Consider the following 14,235-nt stretch of genomic DNA (forward strand, 5'->3'; position numbering starts at 1 on the left):
CTTTAAAGACAAACTAGCTGACTTTCCTTTGTTCTGACTCACTCAGCTTACTTTTATTTATTTTTTTATTATTAAATAATAGCTGTGTATGTTAGTGTGATCATGGGGCACCATACACTGGTCAGCTTACTTTTAAACTTTTCCCTTTTTCTGGAGGTGTTTTCCCTTGCCAGGAATGGGGGCTTCAGTCCCCATTCTGCCTGCAGGTGAAGAGATAGACACAAATTCAAAAATTACTGTACAGTGTAATTGATGCTAAAATAGAAATGTGTGCAAAGTGCTTTAATAATGTAGGAAAAAGAGGCCTAAATTTAGAGGGGTGATGAAGGATCAGGGAATGCTTCACAGAATTTGTGACACTTGCCTTTGATATTTGAAGGATCAAAAGGGGTTAACCCAGGAGAAGTAAGGAACAAGTAAAAGCAGAAGCAACACGAGTAATTAATTATACAGTCACAAAGAATGGGAGACCTTTATTCTGTTCCAAATTGGGGGGTCCTTGTGGCAGAGATTGATTAAACACCAGAGACATATGGTCATATTTTTGTTGCAGTATGGTCACTATGGTGATAGTGTTAGGAAGAGCCCAGATAACCATTGTCACTTAATGCCATACCCTTGCTAGCTTTTAGGGCTGCACTTCCATGATGCACTGAGATGAGTATGAGACATAGGCTCACCTTTTTCCCTTTTGGGCTTTTCATTTCAGAAATGAGAACACACCAAGTTATTGGGAAGTATTATGCTCAATACGTATTGTGGTGCCCTGTTTTGGATGATGACACAAGTGTTAAATCAAACATCTATTCTATACACATTTTACTTTTGGCCTTTAGGGCACTGTGCAGGAAGGTTCCCATCGTCAGAAAGCTTATTACTTGCCTGTGAGAGAAAAGAAGCCTTCCAAGTGTCTAGAAGTGCTTCCATGCTGGTATATAAATGTAGGCTATTTAACATTTCTGCTTTTTATATAATTGGCAATTATTAGTTAAATTTGATTAATGTGCAATGGGTAACCAAAATATTTTTCAATGAATTTACGTAATTCCCACTTCAAAAGGTATACCTCCACATTAGTTAGTTTCTCTACCAAGTGGAAACCAGTATCACCAAGTTCATATGTATCTTTCTAGAACAGTCTATGAATCCACAATTAAGTATAAACATTTTTATTTTATCTTTTATGGGACGCACTGCACTATACATTGTTTTTCTCACTTATAATACATCATGGAGAGCTTTCCATATTAGCACATGCAGACTTACATAACAGTAGCTACCTCACAGTGTTTCTGTGAAGATTCAACACAATAATCCATGCAAAGGACTTAGCATAATGTCTGGCACCCACAAACTATTCAATAAATGGCAGCTTAACACACTCGGGTTCATTAATGTGGATAGAGTTGATGTAACAAGCAAAAAAACTGTCATCAATTTCACAGCAAATATCTTTGACGATATAGAAAGATTTTGGCTTTGTTGGGGTTCTCAGAAAGTGCCAAGAGTCACTCAAATATTCGAACTTTCTTTTGACCAATTCTACATCCCTCAATGCACCAATTTTCTGAGAGCAACTTTCACATCCTTGTTTCGTAGGGTGTAAATTATAGGGTTGAGGGCAGGAGTAACTACTGTATACAGGAGGGAAAGCAGCTTCAAGAAGTCTTCATACTGAAGCCCCGATGGAAAGCCATAGACAATGCCAAGTGTTCCATAATAGAGACTAACCACTATCAGATGGGAGGAACAGGTGGAAAAAGCCCTCTGCTTCCCTGCAGCAGAGGGAATCCTCAGAATGGTGGAGATGATATGAATATAAGAAGCCAGGGTCAGCAAAAAAGGGCCAAGGGCAAAGAAAGAGGTACATACAAAAGAAGTCATCTCAGCTACTTGAGTGTCAGTACAGGCCAGTTTAATGATGGGCTTCAAATCACAGAAGAAGTGCTCAATTTCATTGGCAGAACAAAATGTTAAGTGAAAAATGAGGACCATGAGAAGAATGGGTGCCAGAAAACCAGCCAACCAGGAGGCACCAGCTAGCTGTAAGCAGCTCCAGTGGTCCATGATGCTGAAGTAATGCAATGGTTTGCAGATGGCTATGTAGCGATCATAAGACATTACAGCCAAGAAAAAGCATTCTGTAGCCACTAGGGAAGCAAAAAAGTAAAACTGGCATGCACAGGCAGGGAAGGAAATAGGCACACGAGCTGATAACAATGTCTTCAGCATCACGGGCTCAATGGTAGTGGTGTAGACGATCTCAAGGAAGGAGAAGTGGCAAAGAAAGAAATACATAGGGATGTGAAGAGAGCAATCAGTTGTCACCACAATTAGGATAACAATATTACCCATGACAGTCACCACATAGATGGCCAGAAATATTCCAAAAAGAAGAAACTGAAGGCCATGGAGATCCCCAAAACCTAAAAGGAAAATTTCTGAAAATTGAGTAATATTGTCCTCTTCAGTGCCAGCCATGATTTGAATCTGAAATAAATAAATGAATATTTGAAGACTAACCATTGATCTACTATCTTTAGAAAAAAAAATCAAACTGCTTAGAGGCTTTATACATATCAAGCATAATTGCCTGCTTTCTAGAAGTTCGGAATTCTGAAACTTAATTAGTAAATTTGACCACGGTCCTCCAGGGGCGATTTGGAAAGTTAATCCATGACTTTAATTATCCCATCATATTTACAATTATGAACTATTGAAACTGTGACCATGACACATGCATATACACATTTTTTCCAATATTTATTTTGGAAAATAAGGGGAAAACATTCAGTTCTTGGAGATTTTACACTGTTTCTACTGCTGCTGTTGGTGTTATTATCAACAATAAAAATTCCTAATTATGTATCTGCAAATTGCATAAGCTCTGTGAGCAAATCTGTTTCCTGTTTTAGAAATTCCATACCAATTAAATTATATATATGTATTTAATCATGACATAGGATGTCTAATTCTTAAAATTTGTTTAATAGAAAGATCTCTAAACATTAGCGGAGGAGGCACAGTGGAGCAAGGGTGAACTAGTAACGATGGGGAGATGGTATGGCGCAGTGAAAAGAGACATATCTGAGTTCAAAGCATAGCTCTGCTACTTGTTTGCTATGTGCCTCAGAGCAAGTCATATTACTTCTCTGATAGTTTCCTTATCTATAGACTAGCATATTAATTCTCTGTAACATGTTTTGTACAATTACTGATCCACATGAATCACTTAATACATTAATTCATCCTTTCAACAAATATTTATGAAATGCCTACTATGTGCCAAACTCATTGATAGGTACTTAAAATAAAATAGTAAAAAAGTAAATAACTTTCAACAAGTCAGAAACACTTTCTACATTTCATGGATTTAACATTCTACTGGAAGCAAAAGACTAAAAATAAGGAAAAAGACCTATAAAGAATTTTGAGTTGTTTACTATGAATGTAACAAGGATCTAAAATAGGAAATATGGCTATGTATGTGTGCTTATGTGTATGGGGGAAGAATATTTTGGTTGGGGTGGTCAAGAAAAGCCTAAACAACTGAAACCTAAAAAAAAAAAAAAAAAAAAAGGAGATAACAATTCAGGAATTGGAAGTGGGAGTGGAGGAGAATATTATCATAGGCAGAGGGAATGGCCTTTGAGCAAGGAAAAATTGAGTGTGAGAAAAATTAAAATAGGAGAAATGGGAAAGGGCCAGATTACTCAGGTTATGGAATTTAGATTTTTAAATACTGTAGGAATCCACTGGAGGATTTTAAGGTATAGTGATCAAATTTAGAGCTTAAAGTCACTCTTTCTGTTGTTTGATAAATGAATTAGAGAGTGAAATTCATGCACAGTGTGAGAAAGTTAAGAGACTATTTCAGTGAACCAGGTAAGAGATAATAAGTTACCTCTGAATTGGATAGTTGCAGAAAAAATGGAGAAAAGACAGATTCAAGGTAGATCTTGGAGACATATGTGCCAGTACTTACTGACATGTTAGATCTGAAGGGTGATAAAATGTCAACTATCAGGGATGACTTGTGGTTTTCTGGTTTGACTAAATTGTGTCTTACTTAGATGATGAAAATTAAGTAGAGAGAAAGTTTATAAGAAACATAAATTTGTATGAAATTCAAGATGGCTATAAAAATTCCGCATGAAGAGGAGAGACAGATGGCTAGATTTGAGAGTACATGGCCCAGAAATAAAGGGCTGGACCAGGTATAGATTTAGGAGTTATCCGAATGTAGATAGAATTCAATGCCATGAGAATGCCTGAGATACCCTACACAGAGATTATAGACATAGATGAACATCCACACTGAGTTTTAAGACCCTTTTTCCCTTAAGTCTAACAGAATAGGAGAAGCCTGGAGAAAAGACTGAAAGGGAGGAGTCAGTGAGGTAGGATAAAAACCAAAAGGAAATAGAATAGCAGCATTCATATTTCAAGAGAATTATTGATTATGTCAAAAGCTGTTGTGAGATTAAAATGAAGGTAGAGAATAAGCTTTTACATTTTGTTACATGGATGCTGGAGACTGAAGGAGACCAGATAAATTGGATAGTAACTTTAGAGAGATAAACATTTCCCCTACCTTTGTATGCTTATGAGAATGATCCATAACAGAGGGGATATGTGTTGATGATGCATACATAAGTAAGGAGCAAATTATTTTAGAAGGTGAGAGTGAATGGGATACAGAGCACAAGTGGAGAGGTTAAGCTACGGTAAAGGCAGAGACACTTCTTTTTAACAGGAGGAAGGCAGAAGAAAATAGAAGAAGCAGTTGTAGCTGTCATATTTAATCTTAGGAAGATGACTGAGTTTGTGTCTATGGCTTCTGTTTTCTCAATGAAGTCTGAAAAGAGGTCATCATGTAAGAGGGAGGCTTAGGGAGGACGTGTGGGAAGTTTGAGGGCAGAGGAAAGCTGTAAAATTGTCATATCTGGAAGTGAGAAGGCTATCCTACTAGAACAAATACTATATCTTGGAAGTACTGAGTGGCCATTTGATCATTTAAATCATGAATTTAAGAAGGTGAAACTAGATTGCTTTCTTGTGTGATCTTTTTTCCAGTGTTTAGCTGCCAGAATGGAATAGGAAGATAGTTGCTTTAAGTCAAGTTTTGGGGTTGCCAACTTAAAAAAAAATGGAAGAAAAGAGGGCCCAAAGAACTGGGAGATATTAAAAAAAAAAAAAACCTTCATAATGAAGAACTATATGATAAATGTTATATCTCACCCACTTTCTTCCACTGATCATCAAGTTGTGAGATATTGAAGATGGAAAGGACTTTTCAAATCTCACTTGCTAAAAAGGAAGATCCTGACAGGTAAACTGTCTTTCTTAGGATCTCACATACAGTCAGTAGTAGGGCAGGAACTGACATCCAGATCTCATTTTCCAGTTTTTGTTCCTTCCATGATACCATGCTTTTATATTTTTGTTCACTTTTCATTTCCCTTCCATACCCTGAACAAGGATCCTAAAGTATTATATGTAAGTACGTGAAGGAAAACTTTCCTTCCATTTAGTACTTTACATGTCTAGAACACAATTCCTTTTCAAGAACTTTCATATCCATTATTGTTTTTATCCTCCAAATATCTTGTGAGGTATTTGAGAATAGGTCCTTTATTTGTCTCATTGGATTTATGGATGAGATAACTGGTAATGATTATTACTACACCACCACATTATGCTTGTATTTCAATTATAACTCTTTCTCCCAGAGATAAAAAGTTAATCTTATGTGTGTTGATATAAATGTGAATTTACAAGATGGTAATTATATTATGAGCTAGGAGTTTTTTGTCAGGTAACTGGATAATAGGAGCCATATGGAGATTGCCATCATCTGATCTGAACAACAAATGTAAGAAATTGAGGGAAATTTCCATGATGTAGATATGTAACAAAAACTCTGCTTTATGAAAAAGGTGTTTGGAGGGCAGAATGAAATAAACTTTTTCAGAGCTATGGAGGGTGTCCAGCAAAAGCAATACTTTCTTAGGAGAAGAAGAGTGACAATATTCCAGGTAGAAGGAATATTGAACAAAAACATGCAGTAACCTGAGGACCACATTGACCACTGAGTTTGGATTAAGTGTTTTGGCAAAACTAGTAGGGGGTGGAGGACAGAAAAGGCAAAGACACACTTTTTTAAAGAGGAAAATATCAGAAAATGATTTTAAAAAAAATGTACCACAGTAGTGAGAAAAATACAGAGAGTGATGTCACAGGGTCCAAGGGAGATGTGGAGCCATCAGCATTGCTAGTAAAGAAGGTACCATGAAAGGGAACACTTCTGCACTGCTGGTGGGAATGCAAACTAATACGTTCCTTTTGGAAAGATGTTTGGAGAACACTCAGAGATCTAAAAATAGACCTGCCATTCGATCCTATAATTCCTCTACTAGGTATATACTCAGAAGACTAAAAGTCACATTATAACAAAGATATTTGTACCAGAATGTTTGTTGCAGCCCAGTTCCTAATTGCTAAGTCATGGAAAAAGCCCAAGTGACCATGGACCCACGAATGGATTAATAAATTGTGGTATATGTACACCACGGAATATTATGCAGCCTTAAAGAAAGATGAAGACTTTACCTCTTTCATGTTTATATGGATGGAGCTGGAACATATTCTTCTTAGTAAAGTATCTCAAGAATGGAAGAAAAAGTATCCAATGTACTCAGCCCTACTATGAAATTAATTTATAGCTTTCATATGAAAGTTATAACCCAATTATAGCTCAAGAATATGGGGAAAGGGAGAGGTGGGAAGGGGGAGGATGGGTGAAGGGAGGATAACTTGTGGAACTACACCTATGGTGCATCTTACAAGGGTACATGTGAAACTTACTAAATGTAGAATATAAATGTTTTAACACAATAACTAAGAAAAAGCCAGAAAGGCTATGTTAACCAGTGTGATGAAAATATTTCAAATTGTATATAAAACCAGTGCATGGTACCCCATGATTGCATTAATGTACACAGCTATGATTTAATAAAAAAAAAAAATAAAAAAGAAGGTACTATGAATATTGCAGCTCCATGGCAAGAATCCCTGCTGCAGTGAGGTGGGGAAATGAAAAGGACAAACAACAAGTGTGAGGTCTAATTTCAAGAAGATTGGTGGTGAAGCAGAGAAGAGAGGGAGAGAGACAAAAAATTAGGGGTAGAAGAGAAGATAGAGAGAAGGCATTTACATTATTGATTTTTGCTTCTTAGTAAAGGAGAAACTTGACCAAGATTTTAGGCAAAGAGTCTAGGTCCAGAGAGAAGGAAATGTGAAAGATGATCAAGGGAATGGGTGGTAGATTGAGGAGCATCTCTGAGGGGGGTTATAGGAAATGGATGAGATGGGGAAATATAAAAGTGGAGGCATTGTTCTCAGGCAGAAGAGAAAGGTCATTCTTTAGAAGAGGGGAAGAAGGTAAAGATGGGTGTCGATGATGATTATGAAGTTAATTACCTCATCTTTTTCCTTCCACTTGAGTTTGGAGACTTAACGAGCCATAGTAGAGATGTTCACTTTGCTTCCTCAGAGCCTGTCTTCTTGTTTCATCTATACACATGGAGCCCAAATACTTAGCAGAAACCAAAGAGAGTTGCTAAGACAGGTGGTGGTTTGCTGTACCCCTAATGTATTGCATGACCAGGAGTAGATACAGCAACAGATACACTATTATATAGCCTTTAAAAAGATCTGGTAAGACCTTAAAAATTATGGCTTTTCAATGTTTCCTTTTATATATGCACAATTATATTATACTTTTCTCTCTAACTTTCCTGGGGCCCAAAAAGTTTCCAAAAGGAAGAACTAAGAATATGTCACATCACCCAAAGGCCCTTTTAGTTTTCAGTGGTTGTGGCCAAAGAATTTTTAGCTTCTACAGTAATCTCCTTTGGGTTTAGAAAGAGCGTAATGCTTGCCAATGTATCTGTCTTTTAAACACTCTAACCTTCTGCAGCAGGGACTGGTAGACACAGTTAAAACAAGAAAACCAATTATCTGTAAGTTTAGCTCCCAGGGGAGCTTTGCTTTTTAATTGAGAGATCGATGTTGGGTTCTCGTGACATTCTGAACTTACATTCAGTGACTGCTGACTAATGGTGGGAAATTGGATATTGGAGTATCTGACATGTCACATGGGTTAGAATCATGATCCATCTAGGCCTCTGGAGGCGGCTGCCAGCTCCAAACAAGCAATAGTGTAGGGAGAGTACAGTGTGAGAATTACTGAAACTAGTGACAGAAAATCTAGGTTCTAGATCTGGCTCTCTCACAGCCTGTGCGTACTATCTGGTGTTATTTATTTTCACTCAATCCTGATTTTTTACATTTTTAACGGGGGCGATAATCTCTGCCCTGCCAACCTCACAAGGTTATTGTGGGACTGTAGGAAACAGTTAACTTTTATTAACTAGAAAGCTCCAGGCTCCATGGTAGCATCATACACACATTTGAGGAGCATGGGAATGATGTTGCTGACCATAGACATCAAGGCTAATTTCGTCTTAGAAATATAGGGAAAGGAATATAGGAATATCTTCTTTTTTTTCATCAAAGAAGCCTATATTCCTAGAACTGGAAGTAGAATTCTTACTCTTATACATCATTAAAAATAGCCTGAAAACATACAAATCCCCTTCCCCCAAAGCCTTCAGTTAATCTTAAGTGAATTCCACATTCTAATTAAAAGCACAACTGTTATAGTTTGGTTTTTATAATCAATTAAATGTCCACTTACAGAAGTTGTCAGAGGCACTTTTCAAACCAGTTACCTTGCCATTTTTCCATCCTTGGTGGGCAGATTGCATGTGGCCTCCTGGGTAAGTTTCCTCAATGCTGGTTCTGTATGCTTTCACTGCTTTCCAGGATGTATGGAAAAGAGTTGGTTGAGGGATTGTGGCCTCTTCTTGAGTCCTCTCCCTTGTTTCTTGGATGGTTATGTGAGCATCCTTTAATGCTGTGTGAGCATCCTATAAAACAGAGTAGTTGCAGAGATATGACAATTGCGTCTGTTACTCCAGAACATCATCACTGTTGCCATTTAGTTATTGCATTTACACACAAATTTGGGTCTCTCCTCAGCATCAGGCAATAGTCTAAATGTTGGGGATTCAAAGGTGAAGAAATCCTGGAAAGCTTTTTCTGACTTAGGAATTCAATGTCTAAACATGTAAACAAAACAATCAAATTGCTACATGATAAATGCAATAATAGCACTCTGTATAACATGTAAAGGAGCACAGAGAAGGGAATTTGGGGACCAGTTTTCAGAGAGATATTAATAATAAAGGGCTATTGGAGAATCGGCCACCTGCATTGTTTTTTGTTTTCCACAACAACTTCCCATTTATTATTTTGTTAATCTGTACAATACCTTGGGTTTTGAGGGATGAATAGAAGTCTGTCAATCCAGCAAGAAGATGGAAAGAATTTCAGTCAGAGAGAATAGCATTTCCTTCTCACCAAGGAGAGAAGGCAATGTAGAGAAAACTGGAGGATTAAGCCAGCACTAGATGATGGGGAACAGTGGACACCATCCTAAGGAGTGAGGAATTTTTCCTAAGATCAGTGAGGAACCCTTAAAGGGTTTCAAATAGGGAAGTGGCACAGTTATGTTTGTGTTTTATACACTTTTGGTGGTAATACAAGTAAGTTGTAAGTAAAGGAACAGTATAAAAGTCCAATGAGCAGCTGTAACTTTAATCTGGGAGAGAATGGTGGCCACTGTAAAGGGAGAGGAGGCAGTAGTATCGGATTGATAGTAATAGTATTGTTGTTATCACTAAGACCATCTTCTCCTTTCATTGTCATTCAACTTTATCAAAAGTAATTTATGGATGAAAATGATTTTCCTGGGGTGGGGGGAGACAAGATAGGTGACTGAAGCCAGCTTTCCATAGAGGCTCCTATCTAGAAGGATAGTTAAAGGACAGAAATTTAGCAAGTAACCTGGCAGATTAGAGCTGCGCCAAGAGAGAAGGTTGAAGAATGCACATCAACACTGCTGAGGTGAGCTGCGACCCCGAGGACAAAAACAAAGGTACAAAATCCATCACCAAGAGGACGGGAGTCCCCTCCCCCATGAGAACAGCTGGGACTACCCTGTAAATAAACGAGCAGAGTACAAAAGTCCTCCCATTATACCCCATGGGAGAGACCCTCTAAAAACTGGACCTACTTCCGCTAGTAGGGTGCCATGGCACTCTCCTGCCAGGCATAAAACTGTGTAAAACTGTATATATTCTCTACCTGCAATTCTGAGCTTTCAGAACTCCCCTCCACTCTCACTCTGAGGTCTGGAGGCCTGTCCCCCAGGAATCCAGATTCTTGGGTGTTTTCTCGAGAGGTGTGGACAGAACCTGGACTGCTGCTGGTCAGTGCTGATTCTGTGGCACAGGAGTGAGGAGAGAACGGTTGGCTGAGAGGGAACCAGACAGGAATGGCGGTGCCCTGGGGTGCAGAGCAGCAACCATTTTTGGCAACAATAGGGGTCACCACTAGATATTCCGGAGTCACACCCGCTGTCTCTCTGGGCAACCAGAGGAGGCCAGGCATCTTCTCAGGTGACAACCACTGCAGAACAGATCTGGGATGGAAATGCAGGCCCCATGAGTAAAGGGTTTGCCTGAGGTGGTACCAGCCTGGGTGGAGTGCAGGGACTAGAAAATGCATGCACAGTGCCATCAGACTCCCAGGGTGGGGCTGACCCAGAGAACTGCTTTACTGAGCCTAAGACGCACCCAGCCCCCAGGGGATCATCAACTTAGAGAAAGGAGGGCAAGCAGAGGCGAATACAAACTACAGCTGAGACGGACAGCAGCACAGACAGGGCCTGAGGCACAGGTTCTGTGAACTCAAAACAGCTTCTCTTCTGCAGAGGAATTTAGCAGGGACAGAAACAAAAAAGTTGTTCTGTTCCCTGGAGTATCTTCTCATAGGAGGCAACTGGGTCACACCCCTGCAGGGTTATCAGTGACTGGGTGTGACAGAGGTGCCAGGTGGGGAAGGAGGCATCAACCATACCATACTAATATATTTGCTGGGTGGGTCCTCCTGAATTCACGGAGCACCAGAGCAAGTCATACTTGAGTTGTCAGCAGATCCCTGTGATCTAGTTGCCAGAGACCATTTAAACTGTTTTATTTGAGATAGATGTTGACTGAGACAATTGATTTGGACCTTTTGAACTGAGCCAATCACCCAAGGATTATCCAAGAGATTATCCAAGAGGTACCCTGGGTATGTGGAAGGTTTTATTTTCCTTTTCCAATTGTTGCCTGTGGGGGGCAGGGTGACTTAATTGCAGGTATTTCTCCACAGCTGAGACTTCAACCCAGAGTAACTGTTTCACTAGTGTCGAACAGAGACCAGCTGAAAACAAGACAGAGCCACTTAGCCCCACCTCATCAAGCATGTCCCCAGTTTCTCAGGCCATAGCACTGTATGGGTCCTCAGTAAAGCTCCAGGGGAAAAGGTACAGACACCAGTCCCAGCCTTTGGGCAAAGGGCTGGTTAATCACTACTCCTGGAGCCCCCAAACCAATTTTTCTTTATCCACTAATCTAGTCAAATGGTGCAAAATAATCATGGGGTGGAATCAGCGAAAAAACTCTGGTAACATGAATAACCAGAGTAGATCACCCCCCCCAAGGAGAGATATGGCACATGTAACTGAAGATCCCATTCATAAACAGCTGGCCAAGATGTCAGAAATCAAATTCAGAATTTGGATTGCAAACAAGATTAATCGAAGGGAGGAAAAGTTGGAATTAGAAATTCAAGGAGCAATTCAAAAGTTGTCTCAAGAATTCAACGAATTTAAAGACAAAAGCACCAAAGATTTTGACACATTGAAGCAAGAATTTGCAGCCCTCAAAGATCTGAAAAATACAGTAGAATCCCTCAGTAACAGAGTGGAGCAAGCAGAAGAAATGATTTCTGACATTGAAAGCAAAGCATTTGAACACTTCCAAACTCTCAAAGAGGAAGAGAAATGGAGTGAAAAAATGGATCATTTGCTTAGAGAGTTCTGGGATAATTCGAAGAAGGCTAATATCCGCCTCATTGGAATCCTGAAAGCGATGAAGTGGCTTTGCAAGGCACAGAGGCTCTTCTTCAAGAAATTATGAAAGAGAATTTTCCAGACACGCCAAGAGATTCTGCAATTCAGATAGCAGACAGGTTCAGAACCCCAGCATGCCTCAACCTGAATAGGACATCCCCCAGGCACATCATAATTAACATCACTAAACTTAATATGAAGGAGAAAATTCTGAAAGCAACCAGACATAAGAAAACCATAACCTACAAAGGGAAGAATATTAGAATGAATGCAGATCTCTCTACTGAAACCTTTCAAGCCAGAAGAGGGTGGTCATCAACTAAAACAAAATAACTTTCAACCCCGGATCCTGTATCCAGCTAAACTGAGTTTCATTTATGATGCAGAATTTAAATACTTTAATGACATTCACATGTTGAAGAAATTTGCCATAACAAAACAAGTTCTTCAGGATATTCTCAGACCTATCCTCCATAATGACCAGCCCAATTCTCTACCACAAAAGAAAACTCACTCAGAAACTTTTGATCAAACTCCAACTTCCTCAGTGGCGAAAGGATTAAAAATGTCCACTGGACTTTTGAAAAACTCGATACCCAAAATTTTACCAGAATTATCAATATTCTCCATTAACGTGAATGGCCTAAACTATCCTCTAAACAGGACAGGTTGGCTGACTGGATACAAAAACTCAGGCCAGATATTTGCTGCATACAAAAATCTCATCTTACCTTAAAAGATAAATATAGACTCAAGGTAAAAGGATGGTTTTCCATATTTTGGACAAATGGAAATTAGCAAAAAGCAGGTGTTACAATTCTATTTGCGGATACAATAGGCTTTAAACCAACAAAAGTAAGGAAGGATAAGAATGGTCACTTCATATTTTAAGGGTAATACTCAATATGATGAGATTTCAATTATTAATATTTATGCACCCAACCAGAATGTGCCTCAATTTATAAAAGAAACTCTGACAGACACGAGCAACTTGATTTCCTCCAGCTCCATAATAGTCGGAGATTTTAACACTCCTTTGGCACTGTTGGATAGATCCTCCAATAAAAAGCTGAACAATGAAATTTCAGATTTAAACCTAAACATACAACATTTGGATTTAATAGAGATCTACAGAACTCTTCATCCCAACAAAACTGAATACACATATTTCTCATCAGCCCACAGAAGATACTCCAAAATCGATCACATCTTAAGTCACAAGTCTAACCACAGTAAATTTAAAAGAATAGAAATTATTCCATGCATCTTCTCGGACCACCATGGAACAAAAGTTGAACTCAGTAACAAGAGGAATCTGCATACTCATACAAAAACATGGAAGTTAAATAACCTTATGTGGAATGATAGCTGGGTCAGAGATGAGATAAAGAAGGAAATTGCTAAATATTTGGAACAAAATGACAATGAAGACACAAATTATCAGAACTTCTGGGATACCGCAAAGGCAGGCCTAAGAGGGAAATTTATAGCACTGCAAGCCTTCCTCAAGAGAATGGAAAGAGAGGAAGTTAACAACTTAATGGGACATCTCAAGCAACTAGAAAAGAAAGAACATTCCAACCCCAAACACAGTGGAAGAAAAGAAATAACCAATATTAGAGCAGAATTAAATGAAATTGAAAACAAAAGAATTATACAACAGAGCAATACATCCAAAAGTTGGTTTTTTGAAAAAGGCAATAAAATAGATAAACCTTTGGCTAACCTAAGCAGGAAAAAAAGAGTAAAATCTCTAATTTCATCAATCAGAAATGACAAAGATGAAATAACAACAGACTTCTCAGAAATTCAAAAAATCCTTAATGAACATTACAAGAAACTTTATTCTCAGAAATATGAAAATCTGAAGGAAATTGACCAAAACTTGGAAGCACATCACCTTCCAAGACTCAGCCAGAATCAAGTGGAAAAGTTGAATAGGCCAATATCAAGCTCTGAAATAGCATCAACTATATAAAAGCTCCCTAAAAAGAAAAGCCCAGGACCAGATGTCTTCACAGAATACTACCAAACCTTTAAAGAGGAACTAGTACCTACATTACTCAACCTTTTACAAAATATAGAAAAAGAACAAAGACTACCCAACACATTCTATGGAGCAAACATCACCCTGATCCTCAAACCAGGAA

At 38.6% G+C, this 14,235-nt stretch overlaps 1 protein-coding gene across 1 annotated transcript; it reads right to left on the reverse strand.

Annotated features, from left to right (window-relative positions):
* Nucleotides 1–1,551: 1,551 nt before the first annotated feature.
* On the reverse strand, nt 1,552–2,481 carry LOC128577054 (olfactory receptor 10A4-like). Its single transcript, XM_053579096.1, has one exon. The coding sequence runs from the start codon at nt 2,479–2,481 to the stop codon at nt 1,552–1,554; it is 930 nt and encodes a 309-aa protein (XP_053435071.1).
* Nucleotides 2,482–14,235: the final 11,754 nt, after the last annotated feature.

This window comes from Nycticebus coucang, chromosome X (genome assembly GCF_027406575.1).
Source record: "Nycticebus coucang isolate mNycCou1 chromosome X, mNycCou1.pri, whole genome shotgun sequence".
Classification (NCBI taxonomy): Eukaryota; Metazoa; Chordata; class Mammalia; order Primates; family Lorisidae; genus Nycticebus; species Nycticebus coucang.

What these genes read in the sequence shown, in the direction of transcription:
- LOC128577054 (XM_053579096.1), bottom strand. Translation starts at nt 2,481, where the DNA reads ATGGCTGGCACTGAAGAGGACAATATTACTCAATTTTCAGAAATTTTC.